The following is a 26374-nucleotide window of genomic DNA, read 5'->3' on the forward strand; positions in this document are numbered from 1 at the left end:
TCACTTAGTTAAACTGCAGGAATGTCTAATTCATGCATTTATTACTTCTCAACTGGATTATTGTAATTCACTATTATCAGGCTGTCCTAAAAGCTCCCTGAAAAGCCTTCAGCTGATCCAAAATGCTGCAGCTAGAGTACTGACAGGGACTAGAAAGAGAGAGCAGATTTCTCCCATACTGGCTTCTCTTCATTGGCTCTCTGTTAAATCCAGATAGAATTTGAAATGCTTCTTCTTACATAAGAAGGTCTTGAAAAATCAAGCCCCATCTTAGCTTAAAGACCTTATAGTACCATATCACTCCAATAGAGCACTTTGCTCTCAGACTGCTGGCTTACTTGTGGTTCCTATGATACTTAAGAGTAGAATGGGAGGCAGAGCCTTCAGCTTTCAGGCCCCTCTTCTGTGCAACCAGCTCCCGGTTTGGATTCGGGAGACAGACAACCTCTGTATTTTTAAGATTAGGCTTAAAACTTTCCTTTATGATAAAGCTTATAGTTAGGGTTAGATCAGGTGACCCTGAACCATTCCTTAGTTATGTTGTTATAGACCTAGGCTGATGGGGGAGTTCCTATGATGCACTGAGTATTTCTTTTCATTCACCTCTTTTTACTCTGTTTATACCCCACTCTGCATTTAATTATTAGTTATTATTAATCTCTGGCTCTCTTCCACAACATGTTTTTTGTTCTGTCTCTCTCCCCTCAGCCCCAGCTGGTCGTGGCGGATGACTGCCCCTCCCTGAGCCTGGTTCTGCCAGAGGTTTCTTCCTGTTAAAAGGGAGTTTTTCCTTCCCACTGTCGCCAAATGCTTGCTCACAGAGGGTCGTCTGATTGTTTGGGTTTTCTCTGTAATTATTGTAGGGTTTTTACCTTACAGTATAAAGCACCTTGAGGCGACTGTTTGTTGTGATTTGGTGCTATATAAATAAAATTGAATTGAATTGAATTTTTGCATACAGTATAAAAAAGACTTAAAAAAAAAGAATGTGAAAATTATTTAAGTTGTAATTAGATGGATGCAATTACATTCTTTAAAAATAAAATATCAAAAGCACGCTCTAGATGTGGGCAGACTCTGTTGAATATGATGCAGTTCAAAAATATGGGAACTATATGTACTTTGCACCAACTTTATACAGAGTTCATTATTCACCAGCTTAACAGACAAAAAAGATAAACACTACCTACACTGACCTTATTTACTGTTAATTCCCATTCAGAGATATTAAATATGTTTTGGTGATGAAATATGTTTATTCTCTTTTGTGCTCAGAGCTAGAGTTGAAGACTGATACCACTCTTTGTGTAAGTTAATTATGACACTGCATCCACGAGATGGTTAGCTCAGCACAACAAGTTGTCCATGAGAATGAAGGCAACCAGGGGATTAGCTGAAAAATACAACATACTTCTTGTCATTCTTTTATCTTCCCTTTTCAAAAAGATTTAACAAATTAGGTATTTCATGTTAAATAGTAAGCTTTGAAGCACTATTTTTTTAATCCTAAGATAGCAGGCTTCAGCTATATATTTAGCCATTAACCCATAGTGTATTGTGAATACATTATTTACTCATGCCTTTTGTTTTCAAAAAGTAATGTGCAGACGGCAACATTTTAAAAACGATCGGCGATACAGGAGGTACAGGTACATATCTTTGATTTTGTAATAAAAAAAATATAATTTTCCTTGTCTACATGTAAATGCAGAAACAGAGTTTTTGAAAATCTTTCCCCTTGGAGGAGTTTTTCAAAAGCTCCATTTCCAGTGGTCCAAAATAATGTTTACATGGAGGCAAAAGGCCAAAATGCCTAGAAAGCTATGTTTACCAAAATACCTGTGTTTGTATGGACATAGCCATAGTGCTGTACAACAAAACGTTGTTAAGATGTTCTCTGACTGAATGGCTTAACCAATGTCATAAAAAAGGTACCTCACTCAATGGATGAACCTGTGTTGTGTTTACACATGACAGAGAATTCCTAAAGCGCTATTAGCCAAAAACATGGCATATCTCAGTACAGTGTGCAGTATGCCCTTAAAAAAAATCTCTGGAAACTGGTCAAGTGGAGGACAAAAGGAGTGTCACACCTAAAGTAACTATATACAGCAGATGAACAGTATCTGGAAGTCATGTCCTTCAGAAATGGGAAAAAATGGGGAAAAAAAAAAGACCTGACACAGGACTTACTGCTGGCAATAAGTCGGACTTGTTTCCCATGGGTGTTGGACTTTGTCAGGGCTGCCCTTTGTCACCGATTCTATTCATAATTTTTATGGACAGAATTTCTAGGTAGTAGCCAAGTGGCGGAAGGCTTCCGCCTTGGTGTTTAAGTATCTCGTCTTGTTTACAAGTGACGGGAGAAGGGAGTGGGAGATTGACAGACAGATTGGGACTGCGTCTGCAGCGATGCAGACACTGCACCAGTCTGTCGTGGTAAAGAGGGCGCTGAGCGTGAAAGCAAAGCTGTCAATTTACAGGTCAATCTAGACCCCTACCCTCACCTATGGTCATGAGTTTTGGGTAGTGACTGAAAGAATGAAATCGCACATCAAAAGGAACCAGTTGAGGTGGTCTGGGTATGTGACTAGGAGGCCTCCTGGGCGCCTCTTGGGTGAGGTGTTCCGGGCATGTCCTACTGGGAGGAGGCCGGTAGTACAACCAGGACACGCTGGAGGGATTGTATTTCTTGGCTGGCCTGGGAACACCTTGGGGTCCCCCCAGACAAGGTGGCTGGGGAGAGGGAGGTCTGGGCTTCTCTACTTAGGCTGCTGCCCCTGTGACCTGGCCCCGGATAAGCGGAAGAAAATGGATGGATGGACCTAACACAGGAGCTGAGAGATGCATCTGGCCCTTCAGGTAAGCTACTGAATCTACAGACATTTGTAAAATGTAGCAGTTTTGTTATGATCTGGGGCTGCATTTCAGCCAGTGGTGTTGGAGATCGTATCAAAATTAATGGAATTATGAGCCCTTGAAAAGTACGATCACATTTTGATCCACCATGCAATATCATCTGGAAATCAACTGACTGGCAATGGCTTCATTTTTGAGCATGACAATGATTCCACACTACCAATGCAGTAAAAGCATACCTGGATAGAAAAACACACAATGGAAAACTATCCAAAGAAGAGCTTTAATGCCCTTGAAGAAACTGTTCCTGAATACTACGGAAAGAAATTACAAGAAAGCTGCCTAAGAGAGTTCAGACTGTGTTGAAGAGTAAAGGTGGTCATACCAAATATTGACTTTCAAGGTCTTTAGAATTGAACAAACAGTTTTAGCCTTAAATACTATATTTCCATGTATCGTCGCACATGCTTCAATAAACTGCTCCATCGATTTCCCATTTTCCTAGCAAAGAAATGAGCAGTGGCTCAAGTCTTTTTCACAGTACCATAGAAACCACTGACCACTGAGAACATTTCTGATATAATTTGTCTAAGTTATATTTAATAACTTAAAATCATATCCACAAGTGTTCATACACATGCTGCAGAGGATGTTAAATGCGCAGCAGCATTAATGTTATCATCAAACTCTTGGGCGTTAGCAAATGAGCTTATTTATTAATGCATTTTTTAAATATAAACTTTATAGTTAATTCTGTGAATCTGATCTTGTCATGTCCAAGTGAGCCAGAAGCACAAACACGTTTCTTTGCTGACCCTGAAATGGAAGAGCCTTATCAAGTCTTTCCCTTAAACAAATAAACTTGAGTGCTTGTTTGCTTCATCTTTAATCACTGATTCTCAAAGGGAATCATTTAGTCAGCTTGTGTTAAGGAGAATGCAGCCATCGCATTTACAAGGTCAAATGCTTGAAATCTGACAAGCCTACTTTGTTAAGTTAATTTAGTTTTTGTAAGCCGATACACATGAAAAGACATACTATACGTACAGACACACACATACACACACATATTAGCTCAAGCTCCAGCAAAAGTGGCAGTGTATCACTTTAATGCCTCCTTAAGGTTTGTTATCAGTTTGCTCCAGACACTTTGTCTTGCTGTGAGTGAGTGTGTTTGTGTGTGTACAAGATGTTAGTGCATGTATTTACTGCTGGGAAGAAAGCATCATGTTTGGGTGTTGCTTAATGTGGCATCATGAGTTAGTGCAAGAAATGGGAGGGGAGAAGAGAGGAAGAAATAAGAATCAGGAGCCTGAAAGCAAAGAAGGGAGGGTATGGGGAAGAGACTAGCAGAAGTGAGAGGGATGCAGGGCGTTTTGGCTGTCTGAAACTACAGAAGAAAGATGAGGGAGCAGATCCGAATACAAACAGGGATCGCTACAAGGAGAATAGACGACAGAAACGAGAAGAGGAAAAGTGTGAAGGAGAGATTAAGAGAAAGAGAGAAAATGACAAAAAAGAAAAATGGAGAAGAAAGAAGAGAGCAAGTAAAGGATGGAAAGGGGTGTGTGAAAGAGGGAGAACAGCTTTGTAGAAGCAAATGGTAGGGGCTGATAAGACATGAAACACTTCACACTCATGCCAAAAAGGCAGAAATGACTTGCTATGTAAGCCAGTTAGCCAGTCTAGTGAGAAGACGAACCCTAGCAGACAGCCACCTAACTGTCCAGCCATTCATTCACCCACTGCCCCTGCCCCACCCAGACCTTCAATCAGTTCAGCATTTTAAAAGCCAGATTTTCACATATCAAGTTAGCTGGCCACTGAGACATTTCATCAGCCTGTGAGCAATCTATTCACATGGCCAGAGAAGCAGGCCAGTCAGTGAGTCACACCCTTTGTCAGTCAGTTGGTCAGGCAGTCCATTTATTAAGCAATTACTGCAATCATAGTACATAATTATCTATCCGGTCACATTTTTGGCCAGTTGGTCAGCGTGATCATCTCCCAGCTATTTAGCCATACAGAAGGCAGGGCAGTTCAGCAGTTAATCACACAGTCATTTGAGCAGCCAGACACTGACCAGAAGACAAAGACTGCCACTCTACTAAACAGTTTGTTAGTTACAGTCAGTCAGTTTGTCTGTCAACAAATGAATCAGTCAGACAACTAATTTGACATTTAGGCAGACTAAGTCTAACCAACCAGCCATGCACAATACTTTTGCCTAGTTACAGATTTGGTTATTTGGACAACATTTTTAGATTTTTTTTTCTTTTAAGATTATAATTGTTTAAGTATACAAATGAAGACACATTAAGTTGGAATTTCACTAGTATGAAATCAGATATATGCACTACCAGGAATTATAAAGCAGAGGCATAAACAAGACACAGTCATGTCCTTAAGGGTGTATCTAGAGTAGAGTTAAGTGCACATTAATAAAGGCCAAAGGCAACACATCCAACTATCAGCCCCCATCTTTGTTCTGAAATCTGTGGGGTTTTGTAGATGCACATGTACTCATGTATATTTTTTTTGTAGTGTGAAAATGAAAATGAAATATATGGCAGCTACTGTGTGCTTCTGTAATTGGGTTTATATTATGTTTAGTTTAGCTTTTGGATAGTGAATATCACTGTAATATTTCCATTTGAGTATACTGTCAGCTGTGGGAGTATTTTTTGGTATCGTTTTGTTCTTCTACATGTAGGGTACAAAAACGATCATTAAATACATATCACAACATAAATAAATCAAGATAAACAAATGCATTGTTTCACACAAATGCTGAACATATTGCCTAAAACTAAAAGAACGTGTTTACTTTATCCTTTTATTTTGGTGCAGAGATTAAAAACAACTTCTCAGAGGAGCTCAAATACAGTAAAGGAAAGTCGACTGAGTAGGCATGACTGAATAGATTTACAGAGTGACACAGCAGAAAGATGAAGACAGAGGAGAGCAAGGTGAGCACTGAAAAAAAAAAAAATCAGGACTGACATGCAGACCTGTCACTCTCCACCCACATCTTCTCTTGAAATTAAAAAAAAAAGAAAAAAACAAATCTGATTAAGGCAATTTCTTCTGCAGGCAGTATAACAGAGAGGAAGGTGGTAGCTGTGGTGTCCCCAAAAAGTACGAAGAATCTGAATAAATAGTGCTGTTCCGCAGTCCGGTGACTTTGTGCGACCAAATGCCAAACCTTGACAGATGCCACAGAATCCATTGCAGAGCCTTCATCCAGCTGTGGCTTTGTCACAAGAGGAAGACAGGAGCACAATAAGCAAGTCAGCCCAAAACCTCACAGGCCCACGAGCCTGCTTTTCATCTGTTCTCTATGCCATTATTTCTTGGCAAACTGCTTATAAGCAAATCAATGATATCAGAGCCCCCCCCCCCCCCCCCCCAAAAAAAAAATCACCTTTTAATACAAGATATAGATAAAGAAAAACAGCAAAGGAAGAACAGTCCTTTAAAACCTTTAGAGAAACTCTAGCAGTTTTTCTGTTCTCAGTCATTTCCAAGGGTCTGCAACTCAGGTGAGTCTGTGTTTTCAGTCTGTCGGTTTGTCTGCAGACTTGGCATCAGTGTCGCAGCAGAGGTTTCCTCATCATCAGAGGCTGCAAAGAGGAGGAGGTGGCTGAGCTAACATTAGTCAAGGCCAGCTGAGGTCACCATCCACAGAGAAATATGCAAGGATTGCAGGCATGGAGGTAAAAACAAAGGGTGTGGGAGGTGAAAGAGGTGAGTACACTTACACTGAAGCAAGAAGACAGAAAGGGATGAGGAGACTGAGAGGACAGACATTCTGGAAAGTCAGATGAATGACAGACATAGAAGGGGAGCAATACAGAAGGAAGCAAACACTGGAAACATGTATACAGTATTACCAAAATCTGTTCCCTACACTCATCTGTTTATAACCACACAAAATGAACACCAGCCCTCAACCAAAATGACATTTATGTATTGACATACTATACAAAAACAGAAGCTATCATTGTCACATTTTCATAAATTGGCATTTTAATTATCTGATCATGTTGATGTGTTTGTATGTGTGACTTACAGCTCACTCTAGTCACCAAATCAAACACTGCAGTGTGGTTTGATATGTCGCCAGTTGAAATGTGCATGTCTGAAGGTGAAACTCTAATAGGGGACACTTAGTACAGCTGATTTAGTGCTTGTGAACGCTTTACAGCAGCATGTGGGTCTGTGCCAGCCTGACTGATTAGTGGATCTGACCACCAGAGGCACTGTAGACTTTCTCTGCATTATCAAATCGACATCTTTGGACAGTTGGCTGTTTATAGGTATTTGCATGAGCGCAACAGTAAGTACAGTTGCAGATATTTTAGTCATATTTGAGTTTTCTGGATGAAGCATTGCAATGTGCCTTAAAACAAAGTAGTGAATTAAAGCTCAAGCATCTGTGGCTTGTTTTATCTCTGGGCTGAAATTAGTCTTTTGAGTTGCTTTCACTTGCATCACTTTGCATGCCAAATTGAATTACACTGATTGCATTTACAGGAAGGGGATGGCCACCATAAAAATGCTGCAGATGGGTGAAGTGAAATCAAATGTAAGCAGAGGATGTGCACACATCCACCGATTAGCCCTCCTTTATCCTTGTTTGTAGAAGAAAGAGGAATAATTAAACTGGGTTGCAGAGCAGTGTCTACGTGAAAGCTATTAGAAAAGACTGGACTGAGGTCACTTTTAAATGTGATCTGAGGTCACTTTTGGATTTGCCTGCTAATGAGACATTAGTGAAATCTTCCAGCTGGACAAGTGCCACTCCCTCCTGGCTGTACTGTGAGGGCTCTATTGAACTCATTCAGCTCATCCACTTCCAGCCTGATTTTCTTTCAGTGTTAAAATGGTGCCGTGTCACTCCCTTATTGGACTTCTCCTAGCTTTCTGACGCTGAATTTATTCGAAAAGACCACAAAGACAGGTAAACCTAACCATTGAGCTGGACTCCAAGCTCTATCAATTCTACAGTAACCACACAGTGCACACTAACTTCCCTTTACGAAAACTAGAAAAAAACTGATTGCATGTGTTGACTGATTACGATCGAGCGTAATCAGTAATCAGTAGATGCATTTCCGTTACACTTCAATAATGTATAAAAAGAAAAAGAAAGAAAAAAAAAGAGCGTACAAGCTTAAAAGAAAAAAAAAACTGAGATGGGTGAGCCAGAGCACAAGTAAAAAGTGACAGCCACATTGTGTGGATATAAGGGTTCAATCATCCTGTGAACCATTAGATGAGTCTTGCAACATATAAAAAGGGCCCTTTAGACTTGCATAATCATATTAATATGGTGCCAACTGTTTCCCCACAGTAAACTGTGCTATATTCATGTCACACTATATTAGCAGCAATGGATGACACACGTCCACTTCCTCTTTATTTCATTGCACTGAAATTGGCCACAAATCACCTAGAGGGCATTTGCAAAAATACCCCTCAATAAATAGGAGTGAAAAGTTTAAAAAAATAATTATTTACTTTTGCTTCTAGAAAATAAAGGTAAAATCTAAAGTTTTCAAATAAATTAATATTATACACTCACCACTTTATAAGGCACACCTTGCTATTACTGGTTTGGAGCCTTTTTGCCTTCAGAACTGTCTTAATTCTTCATGGCACACATTCAACAAGGTGCTGGAAACATTCCTCAGAGATTTTGGTCCATGATGACATGACAGCATCACACGGTTGCCGCAGATCTGTCGACTGCACATCCATGACGAGAATCTCCCGTTCCACCACATCCCAAAGGTGCTGCATTGGATTGAGATCTGGTGAATGTGGAGGCCATTTGAGTACAGTGAACTCACTGTTGATGTTCAAGAAACCAATCTGAGATGATCTGAATTTTGTGGCATGGTGTGCTATCCTGTTGGTAGCAGCCATCAGAAGTTTGCAAACTGTGGTCATAAAGGGATGGACATGGTCAGCAACAATACTCAGGAAGACTGTGGTGTTTAAATAATGCTCTGTTTAAGGAGCCCAAAGTGTGCCAAGAAAATATCCCCCACACCATTACACCACCAGCAGCCCAAACCGTCGATACAAGTCAGGATGGATCCATGTTTTAATTTTGTTCATGTCATCTGATTGTTGCAGCAGAAATCAAGAGTCATTAGACCAGGACATGTCTTTCCATTCTTCTGCTGTCCAATTTTGGTGAGCCTGTGCGCACTGTAGCCTCAGTTTCCTGTTCTTAGCTGACAGGAGTGGCACTTGGTGTGGTCTTCTGCTGCTGTAGGCCATCTGCTTCAAGATTGGACATGTTGTGTGTTAATATATTTTTATGCCCGTGAATCCATTTGAACCTTTACATGTGATATTGGGCTATGCAAATAAATTGAACTGAATTGAACTGATGCGCTTCTGCATACCTTGGTTGTAATGAGTGGTTATTTGGAGGTACCACAAAGCAGGTGGGCTATTTTCCTCGAGCCTGAGATCAATACAGCATTTTCACGCAGAGAACTGCTACTCACTGGATATTTTCTCTGTCTCAGTTCATTCCTCGTAAACCCTAGAGATGGTTGTGTGGGAAAATCCCAGTAGGTCAACAGTTTCTGAAACAGCCACCACCAACAAACTAGCACCAACAACCATGCCTCATTCAAAGTCACTTAAATAACCTTTCATCTCCATTCGGATGCTCAGTCACATCATCTTGACTGGCTCTACATGTCTAAATACAGTGAGTTGCTGCCATGTGATTGGATGATTCACAGGTGTGCCTATTGCAGTGGCTGTGAGTGTATATCCTGACCCTATCTTGCAAGAGTCCACTGTGGAACAGGAGGTATTGTAAGTGGGAGTTCTATTATTTAGAAATTCTCCGACTCTGTTTTTGTAGAACCCATTTTTTTGAAAAACCAAGCTTTCCCTATTCAGTTTTCATTTGCTGATCTTGCTCAGGCATAATAAAAACTTGTTTCATGGGGTTATAATAATGTTTCTGTGTGTAATTTTCATTTTTCACTATAAACCTTATGTCTCTACATAAGAGCTCAATTAGGCTATGCAGTTTGGAAAGAGTGACTGTCAGTGCTGAAGGAGAGCTTCACCCAAATCTCAAACAGCACCCAAACTATGGAGAAATCAAAACAGTCAGATAGTACATTACCATGATAGTTGTCACGACAACAGTGCGGTTCTCCATGGCTGTGCTGTCATTGGACAGAGCATTTTCATTCTGGACCAACACAAGTTTGTCTATGTCGTTCCAGTAACCAATCTGAGGTAAACAGAGGGATACATTGGGAGTAAGAGAATATGAATGAGAGTGATAAGAGGAAAATATCAATGAAAATATCATTTAATGAACATTTAATCAATTTAACACTTGCAAAATTCCTGCAAAATGTAATTCAACAATACAATGGAGGTAGAGAATGCAAAACAGGAACATTAAAAGAAATGAAAAGGAGAAATAGGCAAAAATGAGACCGAGAGAAAGATAAATCAGATTGAGCAAACTCCAGGAAATTTCCCATTGGAACTGTAGAAGATATTGAGTGTGAGCCAAGGACCTTCAATAAACACACATTGCTGTCGAAGGAACAATTGAGATGCTGGAACATGGTGCTATATCTTTATTATAGGGGCTCCATGTATGTGTTTTTCCAGTATAGAGAATTTATAAGTACTTTCAAACTATATCGCATCCTCTTACTTTTTGCTCTTATGGAGACAGATTATGTTCAAACTTTACTTATTTATATCGCTGCAGATTTTTTTATCTACCCCAGGTTGTCTCCAATGCAGACTCCAAAAAGCTATTAATGCACAAGCTGCGATGTTGGATTGATTGCAGTAATCTAACATTATTTATAATTGCAAACAGAAGTTATTAATTAAGAATTATGGATATAATTATGGAGTAAATGAATTTTTTTATGAATGAAGGATAAAACAAGAACAATTAAGCACTACATGAATTCAAAGTAAGCATACTATACATATTAATTGTGATTTATGAATGTATCTCGCTGAGGCATCACATTTGTTAAATTTCTGATAAACTGCTTTTTATTTGCTTTTTTCTGACTTCTGACTTTCTAATCAGTGTTTCTTTGTTTTTAATGCAGGAGAACAGCTTACCTTGCGTGGTCCGTTGCTCTTCAGTTCAAACACGTCCATTGTATAATTCACCCTCCGACCATAGTGATCAAACTGAATATTCCCAGTCAGGCCCTGAATGCGCACCTGCATGAATTGCAACAGTGCCGGTGTGAATAGTAGAAAACAGTTGATACAGAAGTAATCCTTAAGCTCACAAACACTCAGTGAACAGTCAGGAATACAACAGAAGAGCATTTGGGTTTCTTTTTTGTGTTTATACTGAAGCCAAGCAAGCAGTGCTTAAACAAATGGTTCAAAAACTGCAACAGGATGCCACAGCAGAGGACAAATTGAGTTTTCATTAGCAATAATTTGATGCACAGTTATCATTAAGACTGATATCTGTCATTTATTTCTATTATGCCAAATTACATGCTTACACTGTCTCCTGTGAATACTTTGTGTTCAAGTTGAAAATCTCAATTGAGTGCGGGCATGCTGGCTGCTGCCACTAAGCTACTATATACAGTAGAAAAGGTGAGCAATTAATGTGAAAACTGTCATGGTCCTGACTTTTTGACCCAGTGTTTCTGAGTTGTGGACCATAAAGTTCTGTTTATTATTTAATGTTTTTCTGTTGCTTCTTAGGTTGCTCTTCATTTGTTATCCTTAGGCTTTAGCTCTTGGAGTCTAATTAGTTATTTTTGTTTATAAATGGGTCCACATTTTTCACTCAGCATGACAAATACAAAAATTAAATATCCATTGAAGAAACCCAAACATAGCTGATTTTTGGAGCGCTAGCAGTTTTTAAACCACGTCAATAACACTCAGGAGGTGTGCCGAGCAACACTTTGCACAATTCTCACTGTCAGTTATGCGAAATGCCATTGCAATGGTAAATTTAACTGCTGCTTAACTGACACAGGTGTAAACAATTGACAGCTGATGAGGATCATCTGACTTTCATTATTTGATTGGTTGATTTGATTCTTCTGTCTTTCTGATTGGTGCATATTTTGTTCACAGAAAAAAAGCATGTCTCTATCTCCCAGACAAATATTTGATTAAGATTAGAAGGCTTACACACATTTCAACCAATCTATCCATCTGTGTGCCTGTGTGTTTTTGAGTATGGACTTACAGTAGGGGAAACAAACATGAGTATTTTCAAGTAAGTAGTATTTTCAGGCAAGGTCATACTGCAATTTAAAGATAAATTTTCACAATATCAACTATTTAAGCTTCTTCACAATTTAGAGCTGCTTCTGCTGCCTCTTTCCTATACACATCTACTGATGTTCAACAGTCCCAGTCCCTGACAGCGACTAACAGGAGATTTTCAAAATAAAAGTCCTCCTTTTTAAAATGGAAGGGCAGTATACTTTAAAAATTGTGATTTTTTTAAAAATAATAAAAGCCCACAATTAATTAGGGAAAGTTGACCCGGCCTATGTCTCATTTTCAAAAATAAAAGCCCCCAGATAGTTATGGGAATTCAACAAAATGCTTTAAATTCATTTATTAATTGAATGATAACCACCTTTATGGCTGTGAGATTTTCAAAATAGAAGTATCACAGCTAAGAGTGTATCTGAATGGTTTCGTGTCTCAGAATTTCAAAATAAAAGCATTTTATTTTTAAAAAGATTTTTACTATAAAATTATCAGCTACTATCTCTCTCTCTCTTTTTTTTAAATAAAAACCTATTTACCTCCGACTTTTAAGAAGTAAGCAACAGACCAAGCCCAGCATCAGCAACAACCCGTGATTTCTCCAGAAATGACATAGTCCAGCTCTCTTTTGTTGATTATATTGGTCTATGTATTTGTGGATAAGGTTGTGTGTGGATAAGGTTGTGTGTGCCTATTTCGGAGAATCTTTTAACACTTTTTCCATTCTAAACTTTGTATTATGATTGAAATTGAGCCAACCTGTTTGAGCGCACGCTCCATATCTATTCCTTGGTTCCAGGGAGCAGCTGGATTGGCCAGGCAGTCACCAGCATTGCCACGGCGACTGATATCAATTTTTTGACGGCGAAGGGTGCGGAAGGCTTCAGCCATTACAAGGACACCATCATAAGTCAGAGATGAGGTATACTGTGAAGAACAGAGAGAAGACAAAGATTATCTCTTTGACAAGTCTTTAAACTTTATATCTAGATACATCTACAAATAAAAGCTTATCTGTAACTGATAACGCGAAGTGCCTAAAACCTGATTCATCATTATTTGATATTAAAATCCTTAGTGTGAAGTGTTTATATTTCAGTCAGAAATATTGCTTTCAGAGTATTTTTCCCAAAAACTATTACTACCCACTTATTCCACCCAAATACATTGTACAGAACTGCCACTCATTTATCTTCTGAGGTGAAGCAGACCAGGTTAACTGTATAGGAATGCATTATAAAACAGGGCTATTAAGACTGTTCTAAGGACTTAGCCCATCATAACTCTACATAAGGGAACATGGTCGTTCTGCAAACTGTGACCAGCGCCACAGTCTGTCTCACTGCTCTGGTTTTTATGTGATTTCTACAGTTAACACCAATAAATATCAGTCAACACGACTATAAATGTAACATCACTGTAAATGTGCCAGGATTAGACAGAGTTATAGTTTTTAAATACAGTCACTGTGCACGATCTGGAAACCAATAAAAATACATTAAAATTGCTTAAAATATATCATAAACGTGTTTTTTTTTTTTTTTTGATAATGAAATGTAAATTGCAGAGGTTTACAAATGTTTATTAGTGTCTCATTGGGTTAAATTATAAAACAGGCTTTAGTACCTTTGAAATGATTTACCATTAATTCAAATGAAATGTAAGACATTATCAGTTTCTGTGCTCTAATGAAACTGCAAAGTGACGGTGGTCTTGACAGACTGCTTGACAAATTCATTATAGGTAAGACACAGCGCTGCAGGAAAGAATACCACACACTCAGCAGCAACACCCCCACCTAGGACACACACAGACGGAGGCAGTCAAACACACAGCAGGCTGCCTTCACATCATGGCAGAGAGAAGTGGAGAGATGAAAATGGAAGGATAGAGGGAAGTCAGTTGAGAAAAGCTGAGATACTTTTGCCAACACTTTCCATGCCTCTGCAGGTAGTTTCTCTCTTATTGACATCCCTTGATTTGTATCCCACAAGGTGTGTTTTGCAAGGCTATGCAACCGTGTCATCGTCCTTTTATCTATACCCTTTGAAACTAAGGAAAGCCTTTAGGCATGTGACTGACAGATGAAGACTCTCCAAATCAAGGAGAAAACAGCAAAACTGAGCCAAGTAGCTTTCTAACTTTCTGTTTCTGTCAGGAGCTGCATACAAATGATTTTTGGGATAGATAGAAACAGCATTACCCTTTAAAAACTATGGATGAATTATGGATAATATTCCCAGGATCAGATTCAATGTTTAAGTTCTATTACAATTCACTAAGTCAACACAGTCACCTCAGAAAATGTGGCTTGTCAAATAGGATAATGTATGTATACAGAAAACAAAATATTTTTCACTTTTCAAACATATTTATATTAAAAAAAATGTATGCAATAAAGCTTTGCAACAAGTGAAATGACCTTTGTGATGTTAAGCAATATTGCAAGTGGACAGACTTGCATTTGACTTTGTCCGGTATAATCACATATGTGCAAAACTAAAGTTATTCCAAGTAGCATCAGCTGTACTTTATGTTTAATAAAATGTCATCTTGCTAACACAATAGGTTTATGATGACAAACAGTGGTAAACAATGGATCTATACATAATAAGCAAAAACCATATCTGATCTAAATGTGGATGCAATCCTCATTTTGTAGCTCTGCATATTGCTCTGCTGTTGTTTTTAGATCACATAATATAGTAATAAAATCTTAATCTACTTATAAACTAAATTTCATAAGATTTAATGCCTTAATTCCATGCATGATTGTACTTTTATATTTTCAGAAGTGTGTTTGCTTTGCAGAGAGCTGATAATATTGATGACCTTGCCAGAAGAATCAAGCTGTCCAAGGATGTTGAGTGTGATGAAGATGTGTCCTTGTATGATGAAATTTAAAAGTATAATTTCAAGAATTTAGAAAGAGGAGGGATTTTTGGGACATCATGAAAAGGTCTTGTTTTGTGTGAACTGACAACTTTTTTCTGGGATCTTAGTCTGACCATGCTTGTTTGAACAAATAACAGTGACAAATCTTGGAAATTTTGTCTATTGAGTCTGACTTCTCCAAATCATAAAGTGGCATCTTGAACAAGATTGGCTGAGCAAGACCTTGTCTCTAAGCAGAGGTACAAAGGTAAGTACGAAAGGTAAGCTCTGTGAATGATGGCTTTTACTGGGTTTAAGACCGGAAGCTATAGCATTAAAAATAACTGCCGTGTGTATTTTTGTATTTGGAATTCTGGTTTATTTTTAAGCATTTTCCACTTTAGTTATAGTCTGTGAGTTTTGTTGATTAGAGTTCTGAGTTTATGGCTGTCAAGTTTTTCTTTATTTCTGTAATTGTAGTAATGCCTGTGCCTGAGTCTTTCTTTGATACTTTTGGATTCTGGTTTTGTTGGAGTTTTGTGTTATTTATATGTTTCTTTGTGTTCTAATTTTGTCTGGTCTCCACAGTGTTTCCTTCTATCTTGTTGTTGAGTCTTTGTCTGTTAGCATGTTTATGCTGCTTCTTGTTTTTTTTCTTTTGCCTTGCTTTTAATTTTACTTCCTTTTCATTGTCTCGATTAATCTCAGTTACAGCTAGTTCCCTAGGTGCCTCCACTCTTTCCTGATTACCCCTCTGTGTATATTGCCCCGTGTCCTTTCAGTCTTTGTCAGAGAGTCTGTGTATTCACTCTTGTGTGCTCCTCAAGTTTTGTTCTTGCTTTAGAAGTTTGTTTCTTGGACCTTTGTGCATTTTGGATTTAGATTATTTTTATTTGGACTGCTACCTACCACCTAATAAAAAGGCAAATTTTTGTTTGTCTCATTTAGTTGTGAGTCCTGCATTTGGGTGCTTATGATTTGTGACAACAGGGCACCATAAAAACCCATAAATTTGAGTCGATTAAGAGGAATGACTAGAAAGCTGGAATTTTGTGTGTTTTTATATTTTCAGGTAAGGCACAAGTTGTCCAATGCTTGATGCTGACATTTGTTGCAGCCGCTGCATTGCAACAGCATGCAGCAGCAGTGACTGAAATGGGCAAAAGGAACCTAAGGGTACCCCATTCTTGCTGCTGATGAAAGCAGCAACACGTGGAAGTAAAAGACTGAAGAAAACAGATATGAGTATACCATGTAACTACCGTGGATAAGCATGTCCAAAAATGTTGGGATGCTGTAAGAAGTTGAAAAACAAAGAGAAAAAAACCATTTAAACCCTCCCTTGAAAAAGACAACATAATAAATTAACTTGTAAATTTAAAAAAAAGATTAATTTGATATCAGCAATAATTACAAGAAGTAGAATTTAACTCTAAATCTGATGTTTACTAAGATCATTATCATCTTTATGATTATTAAACAATTTTGTTTTTCATGGCAAGTTAGAAGGAAAATAGAAATAAAAATCAAGACAGTTGGTTTTAAACAATTTGGACAAGCAATTTACTTCATACAATCTGCTTTGCATAGGTGTCAGGAAAACACTGAATGCTTTACAAATGCGCAAATAAAGGCAGCCTTATTAAGGGTAAAATCTGCTAACACAGATGTTGCAAACTAAATTCTTAACATGCATTTGGAAGAAATATGTGACAGAAGAGACTGGGAAAATGTGTGTTTCTGGTAAAACGACACAATTTTAATTAAGTTAATATATTTCTTTGACAGGGTACTGACAAGTTACTTTTTAACTAAATCTCCAGGCCCAGCAAAGCTCATTTCAAGAGACACCAGCAGTTACAAGAGTTTGATTGATGGCCAGCTCGAAATCCAGCCTCCAGTGTAGAAGGGACAATTCCCAGTAGCGTTTTCCACACTGCACATTATTAGGCCACATTTTTATTTGGCCTGAGGCTACCAGTTGCCCCAAGGTTAACCGAGCTCAGTGTTTTTTTACAGAGCCCAAATTAGCCAGAAGCAATTTGGAGGCATCTGTTTTCACGAGAGGTAATTTCTCTTATTGTGTTCAAATCATTAAAATAATTTTTTTCCATGTTTGCAAAGCAGGAAAGGCAAATGTTGCAAAAAGAAATAAAAACCTCTGAATGCACTTCAACAAAGATGTTTACAGTTCTGAAATTTGAGAGCACTCGCAGGTGTGTTTGGCTTCTGTTTTGCTCATCAAAATATGCTCACTGTTTATCTGTCACAATCATGCATAATAGTCTTACCTCAATTAACACACTAAATGTTGTGTAAATGTTAAGGGACGATTGATGAACCTGACATCTACTAATGAGAATTCATTAGGTGAATCTAAAACTGATGATTAGCCAATTAACACTGGGACTGGGTGAATAATAGCCTGCCAATAATTAATTATAACACCATAAATATATGTTTGCATAGCTGAAAAAAACACATACACGGTGCCATCTTTTTGTGTGTTTTTTGAGAATAATACATCACAGTTCCAGCAAGATAGCAAAGGGCTGAGAACTGCAGTATGACGTATTTTTAATAATTAAGTGGACATTTTTTCAGTAAATATATACAACTGGCTGCAGGTCAGTGTCCTATCAAAGGATTTAATTGTGAATATCTACACAGAACACATGAAAAAGGTGAGAGAGCTATCTCTGTATCACAGAGGAATTTTATTCTAAACCGACATAACATAGAAGTCTTTAGTCTGAATAATCTGTATGCATCACGTTAACCTCGAGACGTAATCGCAGATAAGCCTTTTTCATTTCTGCCATATTCTGAGGTCATGCTCTGATTGGCTAAGAAGCTATAACACATGCACCACATCACACTCTGAATAGTTCAAATACTGTGTATCCCCCTGTGGCTGGATACCTGATTGAAAACTCTCTGTGCAGCTTTTGTGTTGAATTTCAGGTACAAAAGAGCATTTGCACATCAATGCCACTAATGTGTCTGTGCGCACTGCAAATAATTGTTTATTTGAATACTATGCATTTTTGAAGCAAGACTCAATGGAAATCCTGCATTTTTTGTTCCATATTTTGGTTTAGAACTCATTTCACCATTTCAGCTGCCACACATGACGATGTTTCCGGCATTGAGAGCTGACACGGGTTTCCAAAATGCATGTTCAAGGAAGGGACATCATGCTTTTATTACCTTAGGCGGGCTTTCAGATCCAGGGTATTCACGCTGATCAAGTTTGTTCCAGCGCTGCATGAGTTTTATGACGATTGGCTTGCTGAAGTCCACTAGCTGGAATCCAGTCACATTGGCCCCACCATGCATGAACCTTTCCAAAGATATGTCCTTAAAGCCCTGGGTAGGCCAAAAAGCAGGACAGAAATTTGTTTGGGATAATGTAACACAGATAAACATAAAAACCATCCCAGACCAGACGATGTAGAGTCTAAAAGTTCAAAACTCCTCCCACACACTGAGCTCGATATACTCTCCATATTGCAAATACTCAGTTTTTCTGATTATCCATACCACTACTTAACATTGCAAGGTTTCCACTGCGGAAAGTGTGACATTATGCAGAGTGTCACTTCATAGTGAAGTGGTGGTAAAGAGGAGTCTATTTGGGATAGAACCATAGACAGAGGTAACGAGTAAAGACACGTGAGGGTTATTCTAGGCCTATTGGTGCTATTGTAATTGCTAAAAGCAATGAGAGCCTATCTAACCTGACCTGAGCTTATTTGACCCTTTTACACAGTTCCAGAAAGAACTGCTGTTGAACAGATTTCAGGAATTAAGGTTGAAACAATACTAAATTTACTAGCCTGGGATCCAGCAGCTTCCCAAAGCTATGAATTTATCAAGGAGAGACAAATGATAAAATACTAATTTTGAAATAAAATAAATAATAGCCTCTGGCTAAATAGAATACACAAAACAAATCTCCAACAATGTAACAACATGTCCCAGTGTTGGTTTAAAAGACTTAAAGAGGAATTCTTCAAAGCTCCAAATTGTTGTGTCTAGTATTGTGTGTCTACTGTGTTTTCTTTAGTAGGCTATTAAAATAAAGCATTACACCAACATCCTAGGAAATATGTTTCAGAAAACAGCAAGACAACAGCTGAAAACAATGCCACCAATGTCAGTGTTCTTACCAGGTTTGCTATGATGTAATGGTATCCTTTTACATGTTTCCCCACACTGACAGCCTGAAAAGGGAGAGAGGGAGAGAAAACTTTACTTTGTGTATTGTATTTAATTTGGCAAACCAGGGGAAAAGTAGCATTAAAGAGCACGACAGGGGAGTCCAATACAAAAAAGGAGATTTCTTCCATCTCTTGCTCCATTACCTTCCTTAAGAGTGGTGCTGTGGCTATTTTATTATGCTGATTAAATGTGGACAAAATCATGAGGACTTTGGTACCATGCTGGCTATAAACTCTGCAGCTTCTTTAGACATTTAAAGAACTTCAGATGACTTTTTTTTTGTTATTTAGCTTCCAATATGACTTCTAATGTGAAAATATTTCTGCTCAAATCTGAAACCCATGAGTTTTTGGTCACTGATATATCTGTAAAAGGGGTATGAAGTGAAAATATGGCGGCACACTGTGGGAATTCCGACAAAGGAGTAGAATACATCCAGATTTACAAGTGGCGTAAACCTAATTAATAAACTGTTCACATTTTTCTTTGTCTCTCTCACCCACACATATAAACAGTGTTGTACTGACGCAGACAGATGTACACACACACACGCGCGCGTGCACACAAAGATTGCAGCTGGCAGGGGCAGACAAACAGAGCAGTCTCTGTCTCAGAGCAGGGATACAAGCCAGTGCCAACTCTGCAGAGCTGACTAGTGTGTGTTTGAGTCTGTATGCCTGTCTCAGTACACATGTATGGGGAGTGTGCGTTTGTGCGCGTGTCTCCGGCTGTCTGTTCACTCAGCACAGAAGCCAATTAAGAAACAGTCTGTCTGTCTGTCTGTGTGTCTGAGATGCTGCTACTGGTGTGGGTTTGTGTCTGTGTAGCTGTATGACTATGTGCGTTGTAATGCTGTAATGATTACAGTTACATATATTAGATTTCTGTGTATTACTAGTAACTACTGTATAGGAGATTCTGAAGAGTATGTACAGGTGCTGGTCATAAAATTAGAATATCATAAAAAAGTTGATTTATTTCAGTAATTCCATTCAAAAAGTAAAACTTTTATATTATATTCATTCAGTACACACAGACTGATATATTTCAAATGTTTATTTCTTTTAATTTTGATGATTATAACTGACAACTAATGAAAACCCCAAATTCAGTATCTCAGAAAATTAGAATATTGTTAAAAAGTTCAATGTTGAAGACACCTGCTGCCACACTCTAATCAGCTAATTAACTTAAAACACCTGCAAAAGCCTTTAAATGGTCTCTCAGTCTAGTTCTGTAGGCTACACAATCATGGGGAAGCCTGCTGACTTGACAGTTGTCCAAAAGACGACCATTGACACTTTGCACAAGGAGGGCAAGATACAAAAGATCATTGCTAAAGAGGCTGGCTGTTCACAGAGCTCTGTGTCCAAGCACATTAATAGAGAGACGAAGGGAAGGAAAAGATGTGGTAGAAAAAAGTGTACAAGCAATAGGGATAACTGCACCCTGGAGAGGATTGTGAAACAAAACCCATTCAAAAATGTGGGGGAGATTCACAAAGAGTGGACTGCAGCTGGAGTCAGTGCTTCAAGAACCACCAGCACAGACGTATGCAGACATGGGTTTCAGCTGTCGCAGTCTTTGTGTCAAGCCACTCTTGAACAAGAGACGGCGTCAGAAGCGTCTCACCTGGGCTAAAGACAAAAAGGACTGGACTGCTGCTGAGTGCTCCAAAGTTATGTTCTCTGATCAAAGTAAAATTTTCATTACCTTTGGAAATCAAGGTCCCAGAGTCTGGAGGAAGAGAGGAGAGGCACAGAATCCACGTTGCTTGAGGTCCAGTGTAAAGTTTCCACAGTCAGTGATGGTTTGGGGTGCCATGCCATCTGCTGGTGTTGGTCCACTGTGTTTCCTGAGGTCCAAGGTCAACGCAGCCGTCTACCAGGAAGTTTTAGAGCACTTCATGCTTCCTGCTGCTAACCAACTTTATGGAGATGCAGATTTCATTTTCCAACAGGACTTGGCACCTGCACACAGTGCCAAAGCTACCAGTACCTGCTTTAAGGACCATGGTATCCCTGTTCTTAATTGGCCAGCAAACTCGCCTGACCTTAACCCCATAGAAAATCTATGGGCTATTGTGAAGAGGAAGATGCGATACACCAAACCAACAATTTAGAAGAGCTGAAGGTCACTATCAGAGCAACCTGGGCTCTCATAACACCTGAGCAGTGCCACAGACTGATCGACTCCATGCCACGCCGCATCGCTGCAGTAATCCAGGCAAAGGAAGCCCCAACCAAGTATTGAGTGCTGTACATGCTCATAATTTTCATGTTCATACTTTTCAGTTGGCCAACATTTCTAAAAATCCTTTTTGTGTATTGGTCTTACGTAATATTCTAATTTTCTGAGATACTGAATTTGGGGTTTTCATTAGTTTTCAGTTATAATCATCAAAATTAAAAGAATTAAACATCTGAAATATATCAGTCTGTGTGGAATGAATGAATATAATGCACAAGCTTCACTTTTTGAATGGAATTACTGAAATAAATCAACTTTTTCATTATATTTTAATTTTATGACCAGCACCTGTATATTAATGAATATGCTTGTGTGTTGTTGAGTCTGTTTGTTATTGAGGCCCTGCTAAGGCTGTAACAGTCAGATGTAATGATGAACGGCAGGACCGGTGGGACGTTACACTCCAACCCGAGTCAAAGGCTGCATACGTGCACTCCCACATACAAATACACACAGACACGCCACCTGTCACAGCTCAAGAGTTACCCATCAAACAAGACAGACAATCTGATGAAGTTAGACAGCCATAAGGTGTCCGAGCACATGCCTTGACATTTGTTGTGTGCGTATATGCTCAAAATCTGTGTGTGATAGGACAATTTACTGTCATTACTGCAATCACACACTGATGTAGCTCTTGGAGAAGTCACAATTTTTCATTCCACACTATGAACTCCAGGGAAAAACTCAAATCTTGTTTTCTTTCCAGATGTCACAAAGCATCAGGCGGGCTGCTGCAACTAGCTGAGTGGAGCAGGCAGTCGGCAGACACTAGCAGTGCAGTGAAAAATCTCCACTATGCAATAATACACTTATTAGTAACTTAATACTGACTCTAATTGTTTCCACTATTTTTCATAGGGTCTCATTTCATTACTTACCAAATCCTATTATGCAGTTAAAGGATCTAAAAACACATTGTTTTGGGTTGGTTGTACCTCATTAAGTGCTAAGTGCTGTTAAGTCCAGGTCAAGCGCCATTGTGGTTTTATATTAAAGCATTCATAGTCTTCTTCGTTAATACGCTAAAGTGGTTAAATTAATCAATAACAGTACCTGTTCTAGGATGCTCTGTAGTCTCTCAGGCTCCAGGTCAATGACATATTTTCTTTCCTGCCGGCGATCAAGGTCCTCCAAGAGTCTCCGATATGCTGCCTCATTGAAACTCTCCACACAGATTGCACTCACCTGTTTTTACAGGAGCAAACGGCATGGATAAAATCATGCATGTAAACCTCAAGCAAGTTAGCAAAGGTGCTTGAAGAACTGATAACAGAAACTAAATGTAAGTACACAAAGTGAGTGCACAGTGTGCATGTGGCTGTTTATATTACTTACTGTATGTGTGCCCTGAGAGAACATGAACATTTTTGTGTGTGCGTGTGTGTGTGTGTGTGTGTGTGTGTGGTTTAGCAGGTTTCCAAGAATGTGTGCATTTGTGTGTGTCCTGACCTGCCACCCGTTCTGCCCCGCTCGCTCCATAATTGCCTGCAGTATTGCATAACCTAAACAACAGAGTAAGGGCAGCAAACAAGAGAGAGAGAGAGAGAGAGAGAGAAAATTAAAGCAGCAGTAGGTAGATAATGCAGTTGGAAAATGAAAAAATTACGTTTCACAGTTTTTCCAAGTAAAAAAAAAGATGCACCTGTATTTGAAAAATATTTTATTTTAATCTTAGCTAAAGCAAAACTTTTATACACAATACCAGAATCAGCTAATTGTTTTCAGGTGGCCATTATCTTCCAGCAAATTCATCAGCGTATCTCAGTTACCTTAATAATACTCTCATATCATGACTTCAAAAGTAGGGGCAAAATGCTTAGCACCTCATGGGGCAGGGCTCTCTTCAGTGTCATTTTATCTTCCAACCCACAAAGTATAATGTCTGAATTCTCTGTCTAATTCTAACTGATGTCAATGTTGACATTTCATTGAAATTAAATTTTTACCCTTTTTTTTTTTGTGAAATAGGATTCAAAAATGCAACTCGTGTGTGTGCACTACTTAGTATATATAGTCTGGAACCAAAACCATAAAGGAGAGAGTTCTGTGTGATCAAGTTAACTTGATCACACACACAGCAGGTGACAACATGAGTGACTTGGAATATAATATTACATTGAACAGCTGTCATGTTGGGTCAAGACAAACAGAAAACATGTGGTAATAAGTAATACTGCAATGCCACAGCAACATTCTTTTTTAATAATGGCATGCAGTTATGTTCCTATAATGATGACAAACTGTGCTGCTAGCTCTCTGAGCAGAGCAGATTAGATAAAAAATAAAATTGTATCACAATTCAGGGAAAGTCAAATGCGCACAGAGGTGGAGAAAGACCCGTCTCTTAAAACACAACACAAGCCTGTCAACTCTGGCACAGATATAAGAATGTGAATAATAACTCAAATAAATAAAGGGTCAAACACTAACAAGAGGAGCCTATAGAGAACCTATAAAGCTCATCTTGAAAGAGCAAATATGTTTGGCACAACAATGCATTCAGATCACAGTTCTGCTTGCAAGATCTGCCAGACACGACAGGCTTAAAAAAAAACCTACAACACAAAAAAGCACACGCCCCCGTTTTACCTCTCTAACCTCTCAACTGGCATGTCTGTGTCTAAATAAAAATATGTCTGTTTCAAGCTTTCGAGTGTTAACTAAAACTAAACTAAAACTAAAGTAAAAATCAAAACTTGGTGTGGTTTTTTTTTTTTTTTTTTTTAGCTAACTGTGGAAAAAATAAACTGATAAAAAGGATTTTGCGACCTTCCAAAACTACCTAAAAGAAATGATACAGAAATCAGAGAAAATCCATATTAACGCATTTCTTCTGAATTTGCCAGAGAAAACTGAACACGTTATTAAAACTCCCTTTCGTGTGTGACAGCTCGCTTCATTTTAAAACATAGGTATTGGTCATAAAAATAGGCCTACGGGAATGACCTATGAGGTCATTTTTTTAAAGGATGATTATGGCAGCTGGGATCAATGAATAAACACTAAAGTGAAATGACCTAATCTAACCTGGAAATCATCTGAAAATAAACGGAACTGAACACACACACACATACACACACACACACACACACACACACACACACACACACACACACACACACACACACACACACACACACACACACACACACAAAAGATCAAAATGAAATGAAAATAAAATCTAATTAGAAAATACAAAATTACTGTATAATAACTCAGGTGTTTTGCAGTATATGTTCCTTCCTTTCCTCTACATTTACATACATTATTTATTGCTTTCACAAATGGGCATGTATTAATCTAGTCTGTGTGAATTTGTCTGTGTATGCATTTACTTTTGCATGCAATTGTGCAGGTATGTGAAGATCCTCAGGTTGTGCCTGCGTGGGTGTGTGTTAGTAGCTGTCTGCAGAGCAGAGCGGGGCGCATAAAACAGATCACAGTGTTACTGCCCATTTTCCAGCACATTACAGGCAGCAGGTCTTGATGGGAGACTATAATGAAGGGCCCTGCCTTGGCCAAGTCATGGGTGAGTACAGCCCAAATTCTTACGCATCCATCTTTCGCTCCATTTCTCTCTCCTATCCACCCTTTTTCTCAAACATTCCCCCTCCTTCTCCTGCTATATGCTACTGTACATCCACAGAAGCTTGTGATCTTGTCTGTCCACTTACTCCTCCTTTCTGTAATGTTCCTCCTGCCATCCTCCATTGCTCCCATCTAACTCCAGTTTCTCCTCTTCCTAGCCCTTCCCCGTCACCTTGTTTGTCTCCTCCTCTCATGACTCACAGCTAATTTTCCATCTTTTTGGCTGTGCCACCAGCACGACTGACCTAACCTGTCTTTACTGCTCCCCCTTTTCCTTCCTCTTTTTTTCCCTTTGCTCCCCTGGGTAATAACTTAGACAACGTAGGCTACAGGGATGCTGGCTGAGGCACCTACACACATCCGGGCACACACACACACACACACACACACACACACACATACACACACACACACACACACACACACACACACACTGAATCCCTAACACACCACTATAGTATGGTCTGGGGACTTTACGTCATGTTTGACCTGTGTTTCACTCCCTGTGGCTGGGGATTAGTCTGTGTGGGAGTGTAAGTGTGTGTCTTTGTGCCCACATGTCGGTGTGTGTGAGAGAAATAACGTGCCAAGCACCCCCATGACAGTGGTTAGGGACTGAGGGCATCAGCTGCGCCTGCTCCACTAACTTATGTGCACTGCATGATGGCATGGTTGAATCAAAGGCAGGTGAATGCTGCAAGAGCTGAGACCAAACCTTAGTCTCTGGCTAAAAAGTGCCAAATGTGGCTGTTTCAGCAGCCATCTTTTTAAAGTCAGCTCATTTCCATTGGCACAACCTCTGTACTTCCATGATAAGACAAGGCTAAATCTGGGAGTTACTTTAAGAAAAAAAATATGGAAAGTTTTAATCTTACACAACTGGCTTTTGACTTTATGGACTTTAAGAAAAGGTTTAGGGTAAGGGGTGTACTTCACAAGACTGCATTCAGTGAAAAACTAAATACACCCTTACTGCTTCCATAGGAATTAAGAAAGTAAGTAACAACTAGGTGCTGCTAATCAAATGAATTTGATTAACTGATCATCAGCAAGTATGAGCACCACCATAAAAGCAGAGGTTTTGGCAGTTTGATGGTCTGGAGGATTCAGGTGTGTGTTAGCTCGATGCCACAATCTTACCACGATGTCCCAGCAAAATCACCCCAAGGTCAGACCATGCAATCCTCAGTGTTAGAAATGCAAAAATTCCAAGAGAGAATCTCAGAGTCTATAGCCCTCAGTAAGTTTGTTAAATGTTAAGTTCATGACAGCACAATTAGGTAGACTAACTGGCAAATGA

The 26374-nt window shown here is 39.0% G+C and overlaps 1 protein-coding gene across 2 annotated transcripts in view; it reads right to left on the reverse strand.

Moving 5' to 3' along the window:
* The window catches only part of gria4a (glutamate receptor, ionotropic, AMPA 4a), a 117232-nt gene that overhangs the window by 42773 nt on the left and 48085 nt on the right, over nt 1-26374 (reverse strand). The window contains exons 4-11 of one of the 2 annotated variants that reach the window (XM_030743850.1): nt 22936-22988; nt 22540-22671; nt 19182-19235; nt 18220-18378; nt 12895-13062; nt 10999-11103; nt 10022-10132; nt 6391-6482 (exon numbers count right to left, since the gene is read on the reverse strand). In XM_030743850.1, coding sequence (XP_030599710.1) covers nt 6447-6482; nt 10022-10132; nt 10999-11103; nt 12895-13062; nt 18220-18378; nt 19182-19235; nt 22540-22671; nt 22936-22988 — 818 coding nt within the window. In that variant the 3' untranslated portion in view covers nt 6391-6446. Of the gene's footprint in view, nt 1-6390; nt 6483-10021; nt 10133-10998; nt 11104-12894; nt 13063-18219; nt 18379-19181; nt 19236-22539; nt 22672-22935; nt 22989-26374 lie in introns of those variants that run through there. The other variant, XM_030743849.1, reaches the window with a different exon arrangement.

The sequence above is a fragment of the Archocentrus centrarchus genome, chromosome 13, assembly GCF_007364275.1.
Source record: "Archocentrus centrarchus isolate MPI-CPG fArcCen1 chromosome 13, fArcCen1, whole genome shotgun sequence".
Lineage (NCBI taxonomy): Eukaryota > Metazoa > Chordata > Actinopteri > Cichliformes > Cichlidae > Archocentrus > Archocentrus centrarchus.